We start from the raw sequence: 24,529 nt of genomic DNA, 5'->3' as shown, positions 1-24,529 counted from the left end.
GGAAGGAATAGATACTGAGCAGGGCTTGCTGAGTAATCAGACATAGGGTGGTGGTTTCAACCACAAGCTCTGCAGAGATTCTTTCCAGCATGCACCATTCTAAGCCTTGATTTCCTCATCGAGAACTTGGAGAAAATGATCACATTATCTTGCCTGCTTACTGGAAGGAATAAATGAGAAAATAATTCAAATAAAAGAAAACAGGCTCAGAGCTTCTATACTCTAAAAGAAATCAGTACCCCAATTTTTTCCTTGTTACCAATACATCTTAAATGGCCTTGGTAATTTTAAAGACTCAGTAAAGAAGAAGAGAAGTTTGGCCTGCCTATTTAGTTTCTATTTTCAATTGCCTTCTGCATCAGTCCAGGCCAGTACCCAAGGAGCTAAGACACAACCATTTAAAAAAAAAAAAGGTAATTTTTCCCTAAATGGTTAGGAGGAAATGTACCCCCTTCCCACAACTATCATTTTACAGATGGTTAGTGAATGTATGTATTAAGCAATATACTTTCTATAATTTATACACAAAATTATGTATTAAAACATACCCTTTATGGCCTCAACTGAATTCTTGGGAACAAGTACTATTTAGGAAACAAATCTAATAATAAGATTGGTTAAATTTTCAATTATTCATCAAAATAACCTACACAACTTAAATCTGACACCTGCCTAACAATTTCCCATTTAACTTTCATTTTTCATATAACTTTAATTTGTCATAAGATGATTTTCTACACTTAGCAAGTAATCCTTTAGCTAAGTCATCTTTAAACCCACCGTCTGGCAAGAAATTGCTTCCTTAATAATTTGTTATACAAGTTATCACATCCCACCTTTATGATGGAACCCTTAGTTGGTAACTAGGAAGAACTTGGCTTCCTTCCCCAAGAAAACAGGGGAGGGGCACCAACCAGGGGAAAAATACAGAGTATAAACATACAAAAAATTATTACCTTCTTCTGTCATTCAGGTCCTTACCAAGTATAGCTTACAAATGAGAAAAAGATATTTGAAGGTGTTTTTCAAAAAGCTGTTTTCTTTTAACCCTCTCTTGACTGTACAGAGGTAGGGCACTCAGAGGAACTCATGCTCCTAGAGTGAAGTAATTACATTAATTTCTAACTCTTGAAACTAGTTTTCACAGGGCAATACTACAATGTCTGGATAACGCTTTAAGACATACATAAAATTGTAGCTGCTGGTAAGAAGGGAAAAAAAGCCTTTCAGCAAGTGAGAAATGTTCTCCTAAATCATTCTTTGGCTAGAGAACCACTCTCAAACAAGTGAAGTGTCCTATTGCTGTTCTCCTATTTTGTACTGGAAACTAAATAGATCTAACAGCTATAAATGAATCCCAGGGAGAGTTCAGGGAGGGAATTCTGAAATTGACAACTTTTTCTGGTGGCAAGGATAGAAGAGAAAGGGCACAAAAATACACTGAAATGCCTGCTTGGATGAAAGGACAGTGGACATTTTCACCAAACCCACACATGCCCTTCCCCATTCTGAGCCTGGACAGGTAAAGTAAAAATAGAGTTTGGGCTCTGGAATGGATTTTCTACTTAGGATTAATTACAAGCATATCAGCTGCCCTGGGAGTTCACTTTCAAATAAAATGAGGCCACACTAAAAACCTGACTGAAGGAAATGGGATAGTATCTATTTCAGGCTCCATCCCCTTCTCACAACTCAACCTCACCAACATCTATAAACCTCAGCCTGAAGAGAGCTCAAAGTCTTGCTGCCTTCCCCCAAGAAAAGACAGTTAAAGGTGTGCATCTCTGATAGTTACCCTGAAGAGACAGGAAAGCAATAGTTAAGCTGGGTCGAGGCCAGTAACTACAAACTGAGTAGCTAATAACATAACTAGGTGTTAGCCATTTATCCCACAGCTTTTATTTTATTTTTTTCTATATTAGGATTCCATCGCTAATTTTCTTTTTAAACTTGAAATCCAGGGCCTCACTAAGGCCCTGGTGACTTGTAGATGTGTGCTCTGCCTAAGCACACAAAGCGAAAGAAACAGAAAACACCCCCAAGTTCACATCTCTTAGCATTTCCAACAGAAGTATCAAGAATTCCAGGATGAACACTTGACGTTCTCCAAGCAAAAGGGGCCCAGGGTCTCCGAGCTGCACACACACACTTCAGCAGACATTCAGGGAAAAACACTGCCAAGACCCTCTTGACACCTGTGGCAAAAACATCATGTCTTTTAAATACATGTTCTGTTTAAGTGGCTTTTAAAGCATAAGCACCATGCCTTTAAAAGCAGTTTGTAACAAGAGGTCAGACTATAAAACTGAAGAGACAAGAAAATCAATTGTGTATCAATTGTCAAAACCAAACTTTAAAAAGGTAGAGTTGGTCAGAAAGTGTTGTACAGGGTGAAAGGGGGCAGAAACTCTCCACACTGGAAATGCCCAATCCCTGGGGTAGGAACAAGAAAAGAAGCCTTTGACTAGTTGTAAAGATCAGAAAGCATTTTTCTTCTGCATCAAAAAAAAAAAAAAAAATGCAAACTATAGATCAGAAACCCAGGAAAAAGAGATTAATTTCTCTTCACCCGTAGAGGAATTAAATACCTTTACCCCTGTCATGGACTGAATGTCTCTCCTAAAATCCACGCGTTGAGGTCCCAACCCCTAGTGTGACTGGATATGGAAACAAAGCCCTTAAGCACACTGGGTTAATGAGAACATAAGGGTGGGCTGTCATCGACAGGACTGGTGCTCATACTAGAGGGGGAAGATTCACCAGGAGCATGCAGGTGTAAACACCACAGGAGGATACAGTGAGAAGGCGGCTCCCTACAAGTTAAGAAGCAAGGCCATACCAGAAATCAACCCTCCCAGCCCTAAATCTTGGCCTTCTAGCCTCCAGAACTATGAGAAAATACATCACTTTAGTTTAAGTAACTCAGTCTGTGGTATTCTGCTATGGCAGCCCATGGAGACTGATACAACCCCCAAACCAACTCTTCCTCTCCATTATCTTTTTCTTCCTAATGCTGCTACCCAACCTTCAGACTCCTGGGATCTGAACCTTGGGTACATATCCACTAAATCATACCTCCTTACTTTTGAAGTCCACAACCGTTCATTTTCCCCTCACTACAACCAACATCCACCCTTCTATTTTCCAATTCCCGTGACACAAGGGCAAGCCTTTATCACCAAATACATTGCTTCCTGTCTCTCTCCCCCATCACCTACATTTCACCCATCGTGGCTAGTTTCAACCTCCCCAGAACATCTCATTCTATCGCCTATCCGCTCTAACATTTTCTTCTAACTTCTCATGCAAAAAGCCTGCACAAGGTCAAAATGACCTAGAGCCATCCTGTGAATCTCTCTCAAATTTTCCTATTTCCTTGCTTTTATTCTCACTGTTACAACAACATAGAATGTCCTCTCTCCTCTATTTCCTCTTTCTGAATGGTGGCTAGAAGAGAGAAGTTATTGGAAAACATACTAGGGTCTACGTCAAAACCTTCTACTCCAAAATGCTGCTCTGCCACATAATTTACTCCATTCGAAGAGGCTTTCAGCCCCACCAAGGCAGTCTGCCAAGGTCTTACACAAGATATAAAACATGGTACCATCTAGTAAAAGGGAAACAAGAGTTGAAACCTCGAATCACATCCATGCAACCTGTAACATGTCCCAACTATTTCTGTTTTGGGAGTGGGGAGGCGAAAATTCATGAAGTTTCAAAGGTTCCCTGAGAACAACCACTTGAAGACAGACTAGATGCTCTACTTATGATGTTTAAGTTTCCCAATACAGAAAATTTCAGCTCCGTATGAACAGGAAATGCAGGGGATCATACATAAAGTTCAGAAAGTTTCCAGAGACTCTTACCTCTTCCTAAATCTTACCATCCTAAGCATCTAATAAAGTCTAGAGAGAGCAGGAAGCACCCATGAACTTGATCTCCAAGTTCAACCAGTTCCTCTCTCAAACCCACTGCTTTATTCTCAAAGCCACTACTGATATTCCAGCACTCAAAACTTCAAACTAACGAAGTCTCTCAGGTTTTCCCGATTTTCCATGATCCCTTCCCCTATCGATTCTCCAAAGAACTTCCCGAGCCTCATCAACCCTTTTTCTGAGGACATACCTAAGCTTCATAACCTACATTATATCCTTATTGATGTTTATCATGTGGGTGACGAAAAAAAAACAAAAAACAGTAACACACCAAGAGTTCCAAAAATGGAGTGCCTGGCTCTTAATTTGATATGTCCCAAAGTAGCCTTTGTCCCACTCACTGAACTTTCCACCTCCATACTTTCGTAACTGTTACTTTTTCTTCTTGGCATCTTCCCTCCCCTAATTCCAATTCACACACACACTCATCACTATAAAAACTTCATGCATACCCACCTTCAAATCCCTCCTTCCCTTTAAAAATTATCCTCCAAGAGATTTTTTCCTGTTAACTTACTGTGCACTATATCACACGCTTTTAAGACACCACCAATTACTCCACTCATAAGTGGTCATTTTCATGTAAAACTCTGGTCGGAGTAGAAACTTAAATATGAAGAGCCTTAGCTCTACTGCTCCAACCCAAACCAACGAACCCTGCAGTCGGTAGCACCCAGAGATACTTCAACATCACTGATTAGCACACCAAGTGCACTCATACTGCTTAATGAGCTTAACCTTTCCCATTCTAAACTAGGAGTCAAAGGACAGAGAAATGATACCAAGCAGATCTACAAAATGCATCCAGAATCAGAAGCAAATTGATAGTGTAACATTCAGGGACTTCAGCTACTATTTCACGTTTTCTTGTTTCCTGGAACACTGAGTGCCCAACAGGGCTGGGCCATCAGCTTCCCATCAAAAGGGGGAAAGAACCACCCACTTTCTAAGACAGATTGACTGTTGAGCACATGTACAGCAGGCCTCTCGAAGGAGAAAAGGCAAGCTGTCCTGCCAGAGTTCTTAACAGCTTCCAAGGACAACAATTTTTTTAAGAGGTGAAAAGATATATTCTAAACCATACTGGATAGACAGCAGCCTTTCTCAAATTCAGGACTTAATAAGATACCCTTCAGTTTTAAAACTTCCTACAATTTGAGAATTCCAAAATACCAACCCTTTTTAGATGAAATAGTTACATTAGTCAAACAAGACGAATTATTAAAATTACACAAAGCTTGTACAATCAATCCCTAGTGTTCAGGGAATCACTTTAAAATTCATGTGGTTAAACGCAACCTGATTTTTTCACAGCCAGTACACCAACCACTTGGCATTGCTCTTTAAAATCTGGGAAGATTTACTGACCAATGACATACAGATAAAATATCACAAAGTAAGCATTAATATTTCCACCCTCTGTTGTCTCAGTGGTAAGCAGAGAGCTAGGAGCATACTGGTAGGTGCAGGTAACTCCTAGAAAAACAACATTTAAAGAAAGCGAAAAAGATTAGTCAAATCTTTAGTCCAATCTTCTCTTTAGTCAAATTTTCCTTCTTGTCTTATACACACACACATATATACATATAAATACATGTATATATGTATGTGTTTTATATATAAAACACATATATAACACACATACACATCTTATGTATCAACAGCTATCAAACTACGAGAGTAAAATAACATTATTGCTCTTTAGACATTAGAACACATTTCTAAGCAATATTTCCAAAGCCAACAACCTTGAAAATCAAATTAAGCCCCTACCTTCATAGACCGTAAGAGTAATACGCTCATGATTAAGTGGGTAATTTATTTATTCACATTTTATATAGAGATCCCCAAAGAGTTCAAGATTCTACCAGTGACTATTTAAGACCCTGAGAAGATAGAATTTTAAGTATGGAACAGTAATAGTATGTTCATAGTCATTAACAGCATATAAAATTACCCCAAAGAGAAAGAGGCACTTATAAAATACAGAACACCTTACTTACACAGAGGAGAAGTTTTTAATCGCCAGTGTTTGGAAGAAATTTAAAAGCACAAGATTCCACGTATGTAAGAAAGAACATCCCTTTGTTCATTACAAAGCTGACACAAAAACAAGACATTTAATGGCAACGTGTCTCCTCCCTGAAAGCTGATTTACTGCTATTTACCATTTCTAGGGAAGTATTTCCAAGAGCTAAGCAATAGTTTTTAATACTGACTCCTCTTCACAACCTGCTCTGTGGCACCACCACCTCCTCTCAGATCAGGGAAAAGGCTTAAATGGATGCTTAGATGACCTACTTGCTCTCAATATTTTATCCCACAAGGCTGTGGCATATCATACAAAGGGAAGTGTATTCATTTTGGTCCTCGGATTTTTCTACTGAGTCTTAATTTTACAAGAAGCAAAAGTACAAAGAGTAAAATACTTCAGCAATCCAAGGAACAATGACGAACTTTCCAGGTCCTACTACAGGAGCACCTATCACAAAATGCCAGTGTTGGAAGGGTGGTAAAAGGGAAAGCATAACTCTGGTTCAAGCCTTGGTCTCAGGGTTTTCAGTGGGTTATTAAGGTTCCAGTTATTTACAAATGTGGAAGCTTATTACACATAAAAGCTCTTAGTTCCAATAAACTCTGGATAACTTGCTATCTCCATTTTAAAAGCCTCTTCTTCACAATTACCATCCATTTGAAGAGTGATTTGACCCATACTCTGTCCTTTGAGACATCACATAAAAGGACTCTCACCTACTCAAAAATCAATCTTTTCAATTAGATGAAAACTTAATGAAAGCTGAGATCATCTTGATGAAAGCAAAATACTGCCAAAAGGCAAACAGCTTCACATGCTAACGGTAAACCCACAAAGTTGCTAGATGATAATTCTGCTATACAGTCATTATGGTCCAAAGATCTGTGACTTACCTCACTGGGGCAATGATTTTCCGTAAGTAAGGCATTCAGGGTTTACTATCCTTGCAGGGAGCCTTGACACTACCACTAACAAATCTATGTACAGATTTGGTTCCCTGAACAAAAAGGTGTTTAGTCTATAATTAAGCCTCTTCAAAACAAAGAGGAATATCCCAAATAATGCAAGAGGTATACTGAGAACAACTACACTTGCCTATGTCCTTTGTACAGATCACCCTATTGATTCAGTTTCACGATCATGGAATACAAAAGAGACTAAATTTAGGTGTGCTTATCCACTCACTTTAACCCCATTCCCCTAGTGGCCGATAACAAGGATGCATCTGATGGATAAGAACCCATAAAGGACGAGGAATGGGATGATGGAAAGCAAAGCTGGTTGATGTGGAGTCCAACCCATAAGGGTGACATGTTAGCCCATTTAGGTAAGTGAACACAGGCTGAATTAACCTGACTTTTATGCTTCAATGTCCTAATTGATACAATGGATACTATCTGCCCACCTGGGCCCTGAGCTGCTAACAGTAAGATTTAAATGCATTAAGATTTGAGACAAAAATGAACCAAAATCCAGAATGAATCCTACTTTAAAACCAAAAGTGAATCTTCATTCTACTTAAAAAAAAAAGTTTTCCCAAAATGCAAACCAACAAAAGCATTTCAAAAAGAGAACTATTTTCTAAAAATCATTAATTGGATTTTAAAATACAAGCAGCCCAAACTGAATGTGTGATCCCTGAGTAAGTCCCTCATACATCACAGGGGCAGTGTAAATATAAACATAAGCTGAATGAAGGAATCTGTAAGTCATCTTCGTGTTATAAGGTAAATTCCATGTAATACACACTTAAATGAGACATGGATGTCAGGCATTGGGGGATTGAAAACTGAAAGTTAAGGTGCTGGGGGTAGAGGACAGGGAAGGGGCGATAGATAATGACAGAATAAAAAGGGCTGAAAAGAGATGAAAAAAGGCATCATGTGTAGGATTTAGAGTTGCCATAATAAGATATGTGAATGAATAAGATCCATGGGCTAAGAATTCATCAACCACGTTCAAGAGGAAAAAATATTCAGCTAGTTCATAAAGTGAACACTGCATCTGGGAAAGACTGGAGAACTCTGAATGCCTTAAAAAAAAAACTCTGAGTGCCAGGGCCAGAGCTCTTCTCTACCCGTCTTTTACGAGGTTCAAACTCAAATGTGTCTAAATCCAACAAGGCTATTTTTATCCAAGGAAATGGTTCATAAAAATCAATGCTAAAAAGGTTACAAAAGCCAAACAGTACTCCAATTGATCCACAATGTAGGTCCAATACCTGGGCCCTGGGAATTCTAGTGTGATTTCAATCATGCAACTCCGGAGCCAGACAGCATGAGTTCTAATTCCAGCTCTGCCACTTACTGTGTCCTCGGGCCAGGAACTTAAGCCTCTCTGTGCTGTCATTTCTCACACGTAAAACTGGCAAAATTTCACTATGTACACCTGAGAGTTCTGAGAACTTGCGTGAAAGAATGCAGACTGCTTACAACAGCACCTGGCACAGAGAAAAAGATTCCGAGTAATGCTGAGATGACCACTTCGACTATGTCACGTCCCTCTGATACCTGATCGACATTATGCAACATTTCCTACAGAAGGAATGTTGATTCAGGAGCCTTTGTAGAGGTGTTTGTGTGTGGGCACAAAGGGAGGAGTCAGGTTTTTCTCTTCCTATCCTTCCAAAACCACAAACCCAAAGCTATATACCTAGGTGAACACTGCTCTTTTTCAATATGCCTTGTCCATTCTCCCTCTCTCAATGGTTTAAAATGGTTCCCAGGCACACATATGTAATTAAAATTCATTATCTTAGAAGAGTGCTTTAGGAAACCCAGCAATCAAATCTGCTATCATCCTTTTTTATGGGTAGATATAATTACAACCTAATAGGCATCATTTAATCAAGATGTAACAATTAGGTTCTTGAATCCAAAATTTTCTTCCTTGATAGGTGCACAAAATTTTCTCTCAGGTGGTGGTCATGTAAAGTGAAGGGCGGAAGAACTATTAAAACCCTTATCATAATGGCCTTCTAAACTGTTAATTATTACCCAATTATGACAGACATAATCTGAGAGTAGAGAGTCTAACACAACGTAATGCAATCTCACAGCAGTTTTTTTTTTAATTTTTTCACCTCCATCTCTAAACAACTGCCCACAGAAAGCCCAAAACACAAAGTACTATTTAAGTCTGACCTACTACTTCTAAACAAGAAAACACAGTCATTGCTATCAGCATCCAACCCTTCCCTAGTTCTGACATCAGCAAACCAGATATTTAAAGGAGAAAAGCAACCCTATGCTTGCTTCCCATCCCACATTTTAGACATAAGAAACAGGGACCCTGCGAAGTGATATGCTCTTCTAAGACAGAGTCACATCTGGCCTAGAAGCCAGGTCTTCTCCAGTAAAACACAAGCTTTTGTACTCCACCTCTGCTCCACCATGTGAGTGGGGAGAACGGAAATAATTCTGAGGGCCCACAATTTCACGTCTGATCACTGTCTCTCTCACATCTAATTACAATATCTATCCCCATTTCCAGCTAAATAAGATTAATTCTTAGTCACTGATGGTTAATAGTAACTCCTGCTACTCCCAGCAGCCAACACCCTAGTTTGAAAGGGATGCAGATCACTAATTAGTGCATCATCTATTGAGAGCCTGTAATTGCCTTACCACACCCAAGTCCCTTCTGGCTAGACTAAGCTTCTTTACAAACCTAATACACCAAACAAGAGATAAACATAGTTGGGCAAAAAATCTATTAAGAATTAGAAAATCCTGAAAGGGCTTTATTTATCACTGAAAAGAGAAATCTATAATCTTTTCCATTTTCCATGCTTCTTCCTTTCTCAAAAGCTCTGACAGCATATCTAAACGAAGACCACACCTTTTAATTTAGCGCTGTCCAAGAGCTCTGTAGTGCAGAGGGCAGGTCTGATCTTCATGCAGGATTAGAGGGATTCTAAGTATTGTCGAAATAAAGCCTTAGAGTCAAATCATTTCTCCTACAACAATCTCATTACCTTCAGTCTTAAAAAGAATTCCAACTCTAGAATGAGAAAAGAAAACAGCTACTGTTTTGGGGAGCCTTACTACAGCATCCCAATTAACCTTTCATCCTAGGTATGATGACTGTACCCATTTTTGTAGGTCAAGAACTTTATAAGGCTTGGAGAGGCTGGATGACTTGGATAAGGACCCTGAATTCTTAACCTCAGGTTTAATAATCAAGCCCTAAAATGGAAGGGTTCCTATTCCTTACTCTCAAGTTTACCTAACACTGGCAGAAGTAACCAGGTTGTCAGCTCATACCAGGGTCACCTCACACCCCAGAAGTTGCAGACAGAGAGCATCTCTGCTAAACCAGCATGAGCAAAAATGGCAGCATGCTTCCACGCCAAAAGCCCTCGGCACCTTCTCCCTAGCCCTGTTCCTCTCATTCAAGGGTAACTTGAAATGGACTGCAGCCGCCATCTGCTTTCTTAAAAAAAAGAAAAAAATTTCAAACACCTTTCAAAGAACCAAGATTCCCATCTTCACTAACAGTAACTCGTTGTGATCTATGTAGTGTGAGAATGAAAAGCTACTTATTTCAAATAATGTCACAGTAAAAGTTGAAAACTATTTTTTAAATTTAGTTTGGGGAAGCACATGATGTTTGAAATTCTTTTTCCAACACTAATTCAGACCTAGCTTCGTTTGATATGGATGCTTTCAAGGGCCATGAACATGCTTTTTAAATCTCCTCAGAGGATCTCACTCTCATTTATTAAATAGAGACTACAGGAAAACTGGCCTTAACATTCTCTTCCTGCTCTTCCAAAGACAGAGTACCTCACTCAGGCTTTTCAGATCAAGAACACATTATATACCAATAAACCTTGCAGTCGGACCTAGTTTCAACCCCAAATATTGTGAATAGTATAGCAATCTTTTCCTTCCAATTTTACTTTTCATCATGTCCATTTGCAGCTGTGTAACACAGATACAGTTGACCTCCAGACTTTTTCTCAGAACAGCTCTTTACCTTTAGAGACACTCTTACCCCAAGACACCCCCAGTTACGAAATATAAAAGCCCAGAAGACACACAAAAAGCAGCACTGTTGGAAACATTCTCATATTTAATATATACATTTTTTAAAACTGCTGCCTTACATCTTTTGAACTAGGCAGGAATTTTCTCAGGTTGGAGGTATCTTTACAGCTACAGGGATCTCCAAATAAAAAATTGATTAATGTTTCTCACTTTGAATTTTGTGTTTGAAAGGAAATAAAAGCTTCACTGTCATTCATTCAATAAATATTAAGCTCTATGTATATGGATATAACAGAATATAAAAATGTCTCCTTGACCACAAGTTGTTTTTTTTTTTTTAAAGAATGCTCAACACTGCTGGTATGGATATTTTTTGATCAGGTCAGAACATATGAAGGTCTCAATATAGGACAACACAGTGTTCAGGAATTTGTTATCCAAATTAAAATCCAGGAACTGTCTAAATGAGCAAATTTGAAACTTGAAAGAAATTAATTCTATTAGAATATTAAAGAAACGTGAATCACACAAAGAAAAATAAATGGACACCCCCTTACCACCAACAACCTCGTTTTGCATTTCAAAGGAAGGGACTGCTGTGCCATTTTCTTCTCCCAAGGACCTCAGCACCCTGGAATGGACAAGCAAAGTCCTGCGACAAAGTGGTCTGAATAACATCTCACTTTCCTCCTCCTTATCCACCTAATTCTATGACTAAAGGGTGAGGGGTGCAGGCGTAAATAAACGCAGTGAAAGGCTTTTAAAAAAAAAAAAGTGCAGGTGTGTTCAACAGCTGACAAAAAAGGTTAAGATTCTATATACACCCACAGTATCATTTAGTCAACTTCTATTTAAGAAACAAACTAGGACAATGAAACCAATGTAGGAAAAAAAGTGCTTAGGTGAACTACTCCAAGGTGCATTTTTAGCTCATGTGACCTTCCAAAGAGCTCCAAATGTGTGTGCGTAGATGTGTGGGCATGGGTGTATTTATAGAAAGTGTTGAGAGCACTACAAAAAAAAAAGAATAAATCACAGAAAGTTCGTCCTATAAGGGACTTCTGAGAGCTAGTCACAGCTTCAATTTTTAGGTAAGGAAATTTAAGAACCAAGATTTGGACCAAGGTAAAACTTGCCAGTGATGGAACCTGGTCACAACATTCGAGTCTTCAACTCCCAGCACAACCTCACCTTCAATAATTCTAATTCCGTGTGTTTATTCTTAAATTTGCACTTCCACTGGAAACGTGACTGTCCACTCCTCCTTATAATACAGATTCTAAATTTTCTTTTAAGGTTCAAATGAGCCTCGCTCTCTTTCTTCCAGGAAGCCATTAGTCCAATTCAGCAGTTCTCAAAGTGTGATCTGGGAACTGCTGGAGGTCCCTGAGACCTTTTCATAGATCCAGAGGTCAAACCACCACCTTTTTCTCTTTTTCTTTCATAAATGTAGAGCTTTCCAAAGGTTTTATGATGTGTGTTATCTACTTCTGCATTCAGTCTGGTGTAATACGGGAATACAGCAAACTTTAAGTTGGACATTAAAGACATGAAAAAATTTAAGTGTGCCCTCTTACCATTATTTTTGTTTTAGAAAATCATACATATCCCTCATTTTTTAATATTTTATTTATTTTTGTATTATTTAATTATTTTATTTTGGCAGAGGGATCAAAGTAATTAGGTTTATCTGTTTTTTTTAGAGGAGGTACTGGGGATTGAACCCAGGATCTCAAACACACTCAGCATGCACTCTACCACTTGAGCTATACCCTCCCCCTCATCCTTCATTTTTAAAATTTTTTTTTATTAATGCTACGGGATTACTTTTGAGCTAAATATATTTTTAACTTTCTTATCTTAATCTCTGATTAAATAAAATGTTGATAAGCATATAAACAAAAGGTCTTTTGAATCTTCAGTAATTTAAGTGTAAAAAGGGGTCTTAAGAAAAATTCTAAGAAATGCTGGTCTAACTCAGTGCTAAGTAACTTTTCTTTCATAGTGAATTCCTTTAACACAAAGGGATAAAACTTAGAATGGCTTCCTATGGTTTTCCTTACCTTCAAAGAGAAGGTTCTCCAGCCCTGGGACTGTGTAAACTACTTCTTATGCCCATCGTGGTTTTATAAAAATTCTATGTCAAAGGAAGTTGAAGTGATTTAAAAAGTCTCCTTCTACTTCTATAAAACCTCTCCCAAAGTGCCACCCATATCTACCTAGTTCCATGAACCTTTCCCCAGTTATGCAGCAGCCCTCACCAAAAGCCCTCTCCCACCATTAACTCACTGCACTTCCTGTCTTATCAGCTGCCAACTGGACTTGAACAACTTAAGGACAGCATCCAGATCCTCCTGCCTCTGATCTCCGAAAGACCTGGCACAATGCTGGACTTTACAAAGGCACTGAACACTACTCAACAGTTTAGAAGGGGAGAATACTGGAATTCTATTATCTTTTGAATTAGTGACTATATGTTAATGTTTTTGCAAATTAAAAAATACATGGGATGCAAAAAGATCATAACTAGTGAACATTATAAAATGAGAGAGAAGTCTGTTTCTTCCAGTGCACACACCAGAGGTTAACAGTTTCATTAACAATGCGAACATTTTCAAAGCCAGTACAAACATGTACAAACACAGGTGAGGAAAGCAAATACTTCAGTATACACACAGAGATCTTTCCGTGATAATCTCTGCACCTTGCTTTTTACATTTAAATATCAGCACATAGAGAATTCTTTCTTTATAGATGGCTACACCATCGTCCCTTGGTATCCATGGGGGACCGGCTCTAGGGACCCCACAGATACCAAAATCCCAAGGATTCTTAAGGCCTTAAATCAGCCCTCGGTATCCACAGGTTTGGTGGATTCCACGGATTGTAAACACGGTATTCGGTCCGAGGTTGGCTGAATGCACAGATGCAGAACCCCTTCAGAGGGCTGACTATAATAGAGATATGTCCAAATTAATAAAACTGACCCCCTAGTGATAAATATCTAAGGTTTTACTATTTCTAATAATGTTTGCAATAAATACCTTATACAAGAAAGCAAAAATAGACATTTAAAGATAGAAATTGTTGATTCATAGTCAATTTACATTTTTAATTATGTTAGTTGCTGCCAAAAGTCCTCTAAAAACCTATTTATAATCCCACCAAGACATAGCCTGCATTTTAAAAAATGAAATAGAAATAATACAGTAGTAAGAGGTGAGGGGATTGGGAGAAGGAAAAGCAAGTCAGGAACCAGCCATGGGTCTCAGGTCACCAGCCAATGTCCGTCCCTATGTATAAGACATTAGGCACCACCTTTACCACAGATCCACCTGTATAAAATGAGGGTGGTAGTCAACACTGTGGATAAGGGCCCCTCCAGCGCTGACATTCTCTGATGTCCTTGAATTTGCTGTGTATATAAGAAACACACATTAAATCTGAAGACAAAATACTTATTCTCTCAGGCTGCCCAGAAATAAACAAATGCTGGGAAAGTCAAACTGCTGCACTGGGAAAGTAAATGCTCTGACAAAACCCCTGCTAGGAATTTAAAAATGGAAGCGAAATTGAGAGTAGAGGAAATGGCCACCTAAGAGGAAAGATAAAAACCCATTACAAAAATAACAAAGAAAGGATCACTTTAGTCATCTGGGGGTTTTCCTAGCACAAGACAAGCTGCATCTCAGTAGAAGAAATACAGCTAAATGGCTATCACCAGCGAGGACCAAAGCACCCTGATGGCTACTAATTAATAAAAAGTCACAAACATCCCTTTCAAGTTTACCATTTGAAAGAGTGGATGTTAACAGGAGATATGATTTGCTAAGCTAAATAAAAGCTTTCATTAACAAGAAGTGACAGGATCACAACCCTGCTGCTGATAAACTGCCAACATACTCAGGGCCTTCAATGAAAGGATGCCCATTTAACATATTGCAGCTTTAAAATGAGTTGCTTTAGAACAAACAGTTCTATGTCACGGCAGGCCTGTAACATACCAGATGGAGCTGCTGCTGTACCCTGGTGTGTGTGTGTGTCTGCATGTCTGTGTGTGTAGGGACTAGGCGTCTACCACAGGAGTACTCAGCCCATCACCTTTCTTAAGGTTACCCTTCTGTGATCAGAGCATCCACCCTACACCTCAACTTCTCTGCTTCCAAAAAGACTCAGTGTTGAGCAGAAAGCAGCCATTCTCCCCAAAGCCCATGGATTCACACTGCTCTTAGACAGGGCTGGCGGTCACCCCTGGAGCCTGCCTGGCAAACACAGCCACTTCAGCCCAGTCCTGAAGCAGTGATTTTTTTTTAAATATAGCATGCTTTGAAGCTGTACAAAGCGGTTACAGAAGCATCACACCAGATCTTTTCCTGTGTGGTCCAAGGAAACTGTTAAACTCGCCAGCGAGCAGACTGCAAATAGATATGGTAACATCTTAATTATTCACAACGATGCATGAAGAAAAACAGCACTGTTAATATTTTAAGATGATTTTCTGTATTATCTACTATCCAGCACTTACATACTATTGTATAGTAATTAAAGTTCATAAAGAAATCTCAAAATGCTCAGTCTAGATATGAAGAATTTTGATTAACTCTGACTGATCAAATATGTATGTTACACACAGCACCTTCTCAGTAACCTGAGTACCCAGGCTGAGTATGCTATTAAAAAAAAAAAAACTTACATACGGTATTAATCTTCCACATGCGTAATTTTATCATTTTAAACTTTACCTTAAAAAGATAGGGCCGACTATGTTCAAGGAACAAAGCTATAAAACAGGATCACTAAGATCAAGGAGCTTTCAATGTAGTTGAAAACATTTAATAAGCGTCCTAAAAATGCCAACTAATTTAAACAGCCATTAAGAACAGGCCAGACACCGAAGGCAGTGCGAAGTTGTTACCTCAAAACCCATTTCCCTCACCAGCCCCTTAACTCTCACCCCTGCTGTCCATGTAATGTGGGAAGTAACATTACAATTCTCTCCTGACTAACACTTGGTTTTACTTCTCTCCAAGTTCCCCTCTATCAAGAATAGAGGATATTACTGTCTATTTTCAATGGCTTTATTCGGCACCTAAGGAAAAAGGGACCAAGATCTAAAAGCTGTGATGAAGTAAGAACTAGAAAAAAAAAAATTCTCCATGACATACAGTAAAAAGGAGTCAAAGTTCGGATTACCTTCCAAAGGACCATGTAATATTAAAAACAAGAGAGAAAAACTGTTTTAGCCAACAGAGTCACCTCTCAGAGAAAACCAGTGAGTTAAGAATATACTCTAGTAAATGCAGTGATCTAAAAAGTAGGTAAGATAGTATTTTAAAATATCATGTCATAACTTCACCATCCTGTATAGTTCTGATGATGTGGGGTGTTTGGAGTGGGGAGGAAACAAACCACTAGGAGAATTCACTTCCTCATTTTCTTTAACCTCTTTCTCCTTCTTGTCTTTTTTTTTTTTTTTTTTGAGTACTTAGAGCAATTTCCCAGACTTTACCAATCTTTTACAAATATACAGAGCCCTTTAGGATTAAAGGATGGCCCAAAAGGCATCCAGGTCATTTTAAGAAAAAAAAATATTTTTCTATAGATGTCTTTCAAGGTTTCTACAAAGAAAACTGCCTAAGCCTCTTCCATTCCAAGAAATGTTTCAAAGACAATTCCAAATTAATACAGTATCTGATGTTAGCTTAAATTTAAACAAATACTGGAACACAGTATTGTGAAGAAACGAGGCTGGCTGCCACAATCTGGCAGATCTAGGTTCTATAAAAGGTTATTCACAAGCTAACCAAATAATTAAATCAATGACAAACTATAATTTTGGCCAAGTTGGTAAAGTACTCCAGGCCAAGCAAAAAAGTTTAACAGATATTCCTCTTTATAGTCTTTTATAACCTCCATCCATACACTGGAAAAGTGCTACCAAAATAAAAAGGTTAGTAACTTACACTTCAAAATCAGGTGGAGACAGCACAATTTCACAGCCATAACTGAAGAGAATAAAGGATGCAGACTATGCAGATCACACTGCTGATCTTGGCAGTGACTGTATACTTTTTAGTAGTGAAAGCTGCCTAGTTACTGTTATACCTGAGAACATTAAAATTGATTTCTTGGCTGTTTAAAAAAAAAAAAGCCACATCTATGGTGGGATACAAACTAGATGGCAAACATCAGAACCAGGATTTAAAGTTCACCATAAATTTATCAAGGAGCAGAGAGTTCAACTTCAGGACTCCCTTTCTATTCTAAGATTCTAATGCCTATCAAATTAAAAACCAAAAGTCTGCCTTGGTATGAGTAGGGAAGGGAGAGGGTAGATGGGAGAAAGATATGTTAACAAATTAACTTCCCTGACCCCCACGTAAGTTAGGAGCCCCAAAGACTTTCCCCGCATAGCGCAAATCACAATTATAAGTAATAACTTGTAGACCTTGAACATGTGCTTCCTCCAGTACTCGAAGCTTTATGTCAGTAAGGACTAGCTCACATTCACCACTATGTCTCAATACCTAAGACTGTGTGGCATATAGTATGAACACCAACGTTCACTAAATAAACGAACTTTTGCACAGAAAAAAACTAAGGCATTTTCACACATAAACTGGAAAAATAATTGTTTTAAACTACTGCAGAGTAAAAACCATTGATCAAAAATCAAAAACAAAGTGAACAGGTAAGAAATCAAAGAGAGCAAAGTATCAGTACGGTCAGGAGGTACAACACAATCACAATAATTTAAATTCTATAAAGGAGCAGGTCTAGAGGAAAGTTTAAAGTTTTAAGGAGCCACAAATAAAAACTTTAAAAGGTAAGTGCATATTTTCAAATATTCATGGGCTATTTAATAAACTTTCAGCAAACTTGCTTCATTTCTTTAGATAATAACAAAAACAGAATCATCACGAGGAATGGGAAAGAGGAAAAAAAAAAAGCCAGCCACAACAAAAAATTTGTTGTGGATAAAGTTCCATAAAACTCCTTAGGGAAACTCAAATAAAACAAGACGCCCATGACTTGACAGCAAGTCCCCTGATCTCTTTCTGTTTCTGAATTCCTTAGAGAACAGGGGAAGTACAGAAACATTTCACTCAAAATTTTTGGAAGCGGAGGCCAACTTTAAAAAAAATTTAGAGAAATTAAAAAGAAGTGGGGGATATTTATTAAAGTCAGAATTTAGGCTTGTGGTGTCCTGTGAGATGAAATGATGTAACAAGCTATTCAGCTTTGAAATCTCAACACCTCTCTTGACTTCTGCTTCATCTTCTGATGTCCTAAATCTGGCTTAACAGTGTGGAGCACCCTTGGCAGGACTCCCTTTGACGGCTATGCTCTACTCTTTGCTGTGTGCACAGCCTGTCGGGCCAATTTTATACCAGAGACACTGGCCTGAAATAAGTAAAGACAATTTTATTTTTTTAGGTTTGCACCAGCTTCACAGAGCACAAGGATTAAATTTACAGGCTTGAAAGAGTAAAATATACATGAGGATGAAAAACCAAAGGCCATGTTAGCAAGCAGCTACTTCAGCTTCTCTATTCTAAGTTAACATGAATTGAAAGCACCACTAACTTCCCAGCTGTGAGAGAAATAAAAATCACTGTATTAAGTGAATGTATTTATGAGATTCAAAAAGAATGTAAAAACTGCACAACTAAGAGTTGAGGAAATATGGCATTAGTTAAAGCAGTATTTTTTGCTAAAATTTCCTTGTAGTGATTAAAATTTTAATAAGATCACCTATCATTCATGGTTTACCTACAGATGCAAATAAAACTTTCTCAGTTGACAGTAAGTTTTAAGAACTGCACTATCTAAATCCCCAAACTCTGAATTCAAATAAATTAAACAAGTATTTCCTGAATTTCTACTACAAACGAGCACCCTGGATGCAAGAGATACAATAATAAACAAGACAGATGTCCCCTTTCTAGGGAAGAACAAGATTATCTTGAATCTGTACTCTTCCCATCCACCCTCCCTCCAACCAATTTTTCTGACAGTTAAGCTGAATAAACAAGATGAATCAGTAACAATCTTTACTGGATGGATATTTTGTTGATTCAAGTTTGGAGATCATACATGCTATGGAGCAAGTGACCTGCAATTTTCTCCTCAGAATAAAAACAGTTGCATTTCTAAAAGACCACCAGATTTGGAACTTACTAGTTTCAGAAACCTAAAACAAGTTTAAAGAATAGCCCTTACAGATTTTCCACTACAATGAGGTAGGGTTATCGGAATGTCACTTTCACTGGGAATAGAACACACAGCAACACAATCTCTTGATTTTAACAGAATCCTAAAATAAGTCTGAAGAATGTGTTTTCACTTCCTCCCTTTTGGATCCATACTTCATATGGTTCCAAGCAGTAATCCTGCAATCAAGGCTGCCAGCTGGCATTAAGAAGACTGGTGCCTGTGATGGAATCCTTCCAGAAGTCACCTGGTCACAGACCTAAAATAATTTAAGGTCAGAATCCTGGCCCCAGGGAAACAGGTGGTGGGCATTCTATCAGAAGTGCTTCAGGGGCTAGAGTGAACCTTTAAAAACAAAAACCTGTTAACAATCGCTCCTCCGCTGAGGAGTAATAAGGCCTGTAGATGAGACACAGCTGATCTGCTCTTGGCTCTGTCTCTGGCCTCAGCCACCTTAAACTACAACCAACAGAACGACCAGAGGTAGAAAGAACATCAGTCTGGAGTCCAGGGTAACAGGTAGTGAACTAGGAGCCACAAACCCAAATCCCACATCCCCACTCAACACGCTGAATCCTTGACAAACCACCTGACCTCTGAGGCTTATTTCCCTCATCTATAAATTCATTATCCCAGGGAACTATAAGGTAAGGTTCTGGAAGAATGGAAACACTGAGTGTCACCTATCACTAGAAGAAGTGTCTCCTGGTTCCATCATTTTGGATGATGAATCACCTTCTGTTACTGATTCCACCTGTTTTTCCATCCTAATAGCCAAGACTTCCAGTCCCTGAAAACAGGCAGCTAGCTCCTTGCTGCCCCTCCCGATACACTGCCAATTTGACAGTCCAACAGAAAATTTTTTACTCTAATCGAATTCTTATGAGACAATAATTTAGAATTTAGTTTTAGAAGTTGTACAAAAGAGGAAAAACCAATCTCTTCACTTTTCTTCTCTGGATCACAAACTATGTTGTTCACCATGAAATCAGACTTTGCCCCCTACTGTCCACAAACAATACTGGTAGATTAGCCAAACTTTTTAAAAAGTCCAGGGAACAAGAATACATATTCTCAAACAACCATTTCCAACTGAAGGAATGATCCTCTCTAGCAAAACAACGAGATGAAGCAGCGTGTATGTAAGATGTCCAACTATCTTTCAGAAGGAAGAAAAATAATGTAAATGCCATTAGTAGAGAGAAGCTCCGGGCAAACCTAAAAACACCAAGAACTGACATGAGCAAGCTACCATCAGCAGCCTTCATGCTCCTGGCGGACGTGCTTTTAGGCATGAAGAAGTCTCAAGGAGAAGGGACAGATCAGTGCTCTCAGAAGCATCCCAGCTTTCGATCTGTCATTCGCTTCCTCCTACTCGAACTATACTCAGAGAGAAGGAGCCAAAGAAACCTTATCATCCTTATGACTTTTTCCTGGATGTTTTGAAAAATAAATGTTACACCCAGAGGAGGCTCCTGGCATACCATGCTGTCAAGAGATTACAACCACAGGGAAAGTCTGAGGGCTTCAAGTGGTTCCACACACACATGCCTGGGATCTGTTCTTCCTTGGACAAGAGCAGAATTAAGACAGTCACAGTGGTGTCTCTCTCCAGCCGCAATTTAAACTTGGCAGGTTCTGCATTGCATAAATATTCTTCGCCTGTGACTGGGCTCCTGGCAAACCAGGAAGTAGTTATTCACAAGACAAAAGAGAGACCCAAAAGGGACAACAAGGACATGTGCGAGAGAGTAGAAGAGGGAAGACACAAAAACTAAGCAAAATAAATACATACACAAAATGACGAAGGAAAGCCACAGACTACTGTCCTCAAAACTATGCAGCATCCTGGCCAGACTACAGAGTTATGTCCCTTTTCTCAAGTTCTCAAACTACTATTAAGCTTGGAGGAGGAGGCTTGTGGTATCTTTTAAATTATCATTTTCTACCTCAGCTCCTTAAGCATACAGACCAAGGAATATAAGAACACAGATGTTTTATAAACTTCTCTAAAGCTCTCCCAGTACCCACCACTCAGCAATAATGTGTGATAAAACAGTAAGTATTACACAAGCTTCCTGGCTTCTGAGCACGGTCTCAATACAGAAAACCTGGAAGACATCTCTTAAAATCCTTTAATAAAATTAGAAGAAAAGATTTTAGATGAATCTGGATAAAAGTCTAGATTCCAAGGTAACCACCAGCCCATGTATACCAAAGCCTTTCTAACAGCACAGTAAAAGCTCCATGACAATGATTCTTAAGCTTCTGACAGATAAAACACAATTAAAAAAAAAAGCCCACCCCACAATGGAGACTCCCTGGAAGCCCCTCAACCAAATGCTCCAGGGCACATCAAAATAAGCAAGATTCTAAAAGAATCTAAAAGCAAAATAAGGTAAGACTCTAAAAGAATCATATAATCACGGAAGATGCTTGGTATCAAGAACTCTTTTTAAGTGCCTCCTGAAAACAAGTTCAGAATATAACTTACAGTATATTTTAAACCATACACACAGTTAATTCAAACTTAGGTTTTTTTCACAATAAGCAAACACTTTTACTCACACCTCAGATATCTAAAAAAAATCTGGCTAGGCTAGAGACTGCACAATTTTTAAAACTGCCAGCATTAAGCTCCTATTATTCTGAAGGGTTTTGCAAAGATGTTCAGTATATGGACATATTCTAATTCCTCATTATGACTGGCCCAGCTCAAGTGGCTGCCAGGAGAACAGGGTTTTATAGGCATTGTTCCATCCTCAGAAGCTTCATTAATGATGGGTTGATAAAATAGATCTCCATAACTGTTTGCCAGGCTGAACAAAAAGTTAACTAAAAACGTAAGTGCTTAAAGTCACCAAAAGAAAGCTCTACACTGACATTTTCTACCTACTTAGCATTCATCTGTATTCATCTCACTAGACATTAACACACACCAAAGTTGCTCTCTGCTATTCAAATTGTGCTATTATGCTCAGGAGTAGATTAATAATATCCACCTTCCTTATTGTAAAATAAAATTACAGCATTGGTCCAAACATGACATGTGGAGCCTCTCTCTACTTCTGTTGGCACATCAGCTTGCTCTAGTGCACATCTGGGAGAAAGCTCTGCTGAGCTGCCCTGCTGTTTCCAGAAAGGGGGAGAAAAGGCTGAAGACTGGGGGAAAAAAAGGGTTGGGGGTGGGGGGAGAGGAGAGAAAAACCACACACTTATAAACCTCACACCTGCCAACCTCTCATATCAGCTCTTTTTTTTTTTTTTTTAAACAGCATTCTTAGGGGAGAATGCCTTTTCTAAGTGGACACCATCAGCAATGAGGTTAGCAGGTGGGCCACGAGCCTCTTTTAAACTCATAACAGCTCATAACATCCTATTAGTTTTCAAAGCACCAAGCAACTTTTGCTGACCTCAAAGCATCTGAACAAATATAAGCAGGCAACAGGCAGAAAGAAATCCCTGCTCCCAGTGTGAGCTGGTCTAAAATTCCAGGGGAAGATGAACTGATGGAAGCGTATCTTATAAAGGAAGGAGAAATTGTCTTGCAACCAGGCATTAAGGAAGAACAGGTCCAAGACAAAACTGCTCTACCTAAAATAAAGGAGACTTCAAGATGTAAATTTATAAGGAGTAATCTAATGTAATTCAAACATTATTTGCAAACACAAAGAAAATCAAAAGCATAGAAATCTTTAGAACTACTGCCTTCACCTAGATATTTGAATAATTTTCTTAAATTCCCATGGCTTTAGAAATTATACCATTAGAAATGCAAACCCAAATATCCACAAAGGCCAGGTAGTAATTTATTATGAAGTGAAATAAACCATGCTCCACATTAAGGGTGCAGTTGACAAATACAGGTTTGGTGGTGTTCCACCTTCAGACATTTTCAAGAGAGACAAAATATGGCTCTAGATTTTTATATGATACCTCCCAACACCTAATTAACAACTCACTTTTTTTAAACACAGTTTGGGCCAAATAAAAGAGCTACAGACCATATGCAGTCCAGGGGCCACCATTTGGGACCCATGGCAGAATCCATTTTTCCACTGACACCCATTTCTCTTTCATCCTCTAAAAGCGGCAATAGTCTTGGTCACAGAAGATTGTCTTCAGTGAGTAAAATCTAACAAAATGCTTAAAAGCCAACACAAAAGTGCAAGCCAATTAAGAAAATAAAGGGACAAGTGAGTAGGTTACGCCTGACCCAGAATTGCCAGGCTAGAAGCAGAACTAGCACAGGGCTCAGATGCACAGACAGGTGAGGAAGGGACTGAGGGCTAGCACAGAGGTGTCAGAGAAGAGAGGAAGGCTGTGGGCGGTTCAAGTTCTTTGCAGAGACAATGGCTACGAAGGGATGAAAGCCAAAAGCACTGATGACCCCATATTTGGGAAAAGTCCATGAGTCATTCACAGCCATAGGCTAGAAAGGACCCCAAGGGTTTAAACAAAATAAAGCTGTGACCAGTAAGTAGCACCCAGGGGGGAGAAAGTGGTGTTGAGTAAACTCGTACAGAAATAGGCCTTACTGCGAAGAGGTTATAAAAACTTGCTCACTCTATAATAAACTTTGTATATTTAAAATATTGTAGATGGCTCTGCAGTAAAGGTGGGTGATCCTCACATCACCAGAGGTACCTCCAGTACAGTAGCAGCATCAGTGAAAACAGAAAAACCTCATTTCTGAAAAGTAGCTCAGAGGAAATTTAAGATCAAGTACCAACAGTTCCAGGAATATTTTCCCCACCTTATCCAATTCGGTGAATTTATTTTCAAATACACTGTGATTTATTTGTTTTGAAAAATACGTCCTGCACTTCTGAAATGCACAAATGATGCCTAAAGAATAAAAAAAAAGTGCTAAATGTTTTTTAAAAACTGAACAAGTGAGCAATTTTCAATAACTTACTTGACAGGGCATCCATCAATGACTTTTCACTTGGGGTAGTGAGAGAGTATTCAAAACAAGCAGGGGAAAAGGTGTTATTTCTGTGTCAACTTTATTTTTTGAGGTATAGGAAAAGATCCTCGGTAAGAGATCAAACAAAATTCAAATCAGAAAAATATGGACTGATTATTTTAATGTAAATGCTTAAATTTTAAAATTTGATTTCTCATTGAAAAAAGATGAAAAATTTAAATTAAGACATTTATATTCCTGGAATGTTAGCTGGCTAAATTCTCGTAAGTTCACATGTAATCTCTTAGCATTATTTATATTTTCAATGAAAAAAATGTATTTTAAAATTCCCGTCCAAATTCCATTGATATATTTATATGTATTCCCATATTGAAATGTTCAAAGTCACAATTCTCTCCAAACCTCCCTGCAGTCTGGTAATTTT

At 38.6% G+C, this 24,529-nt stretch overlaps 1 protein-coding gene across 11 annotated transcripts in view; it reads right to left on the bottom strand.

Moving 5' to 3' along the window:
* ELAVL2 (ELAV like RNA binding protein 2) overlaps positions 1 to 24,529 on the bottom strand; it is a 150,858-nt gene that overhangs the window by 92,387 nt on the left and 33,942 nt on the right. Inside the window, exon 1 of one of the 11 annotated variants that reach the window (XM_072959292.1) lies at positions 11,519 to 11,569. The exons of the other annotated variants lie outside the window; for them this stretch is intronic. Coding sequence (XP_072815393.1) covers positions 11,519 to 11,566 — 48 coding nt within the window. The 5' untranslated portion in view covers positions 11,567 to 11,569. Of the gene's footprint in view, positions 1 to 11,518; positions 11,570 to 24,529 lie in introns of those variants that run through there. 11 annotated transcript variants of the gene reach the window in all.

This window comes from Vicugna pacos, chromosome 4, assembly GCF_048564905.1.
Source record: "Vicugna pacos chromosome 4, VicPac4, whole genome shotgun sequence".
Classification (NCBI taxonomy): Eukaryota; Metazoa; Chordata; class Mammalia; order Artiodactyla; family Camelidae; genus Vicugna; species Vicugna pacos.
This window is presented reverse-complemented; position numbering and strand designations above follow the sequence as displayed.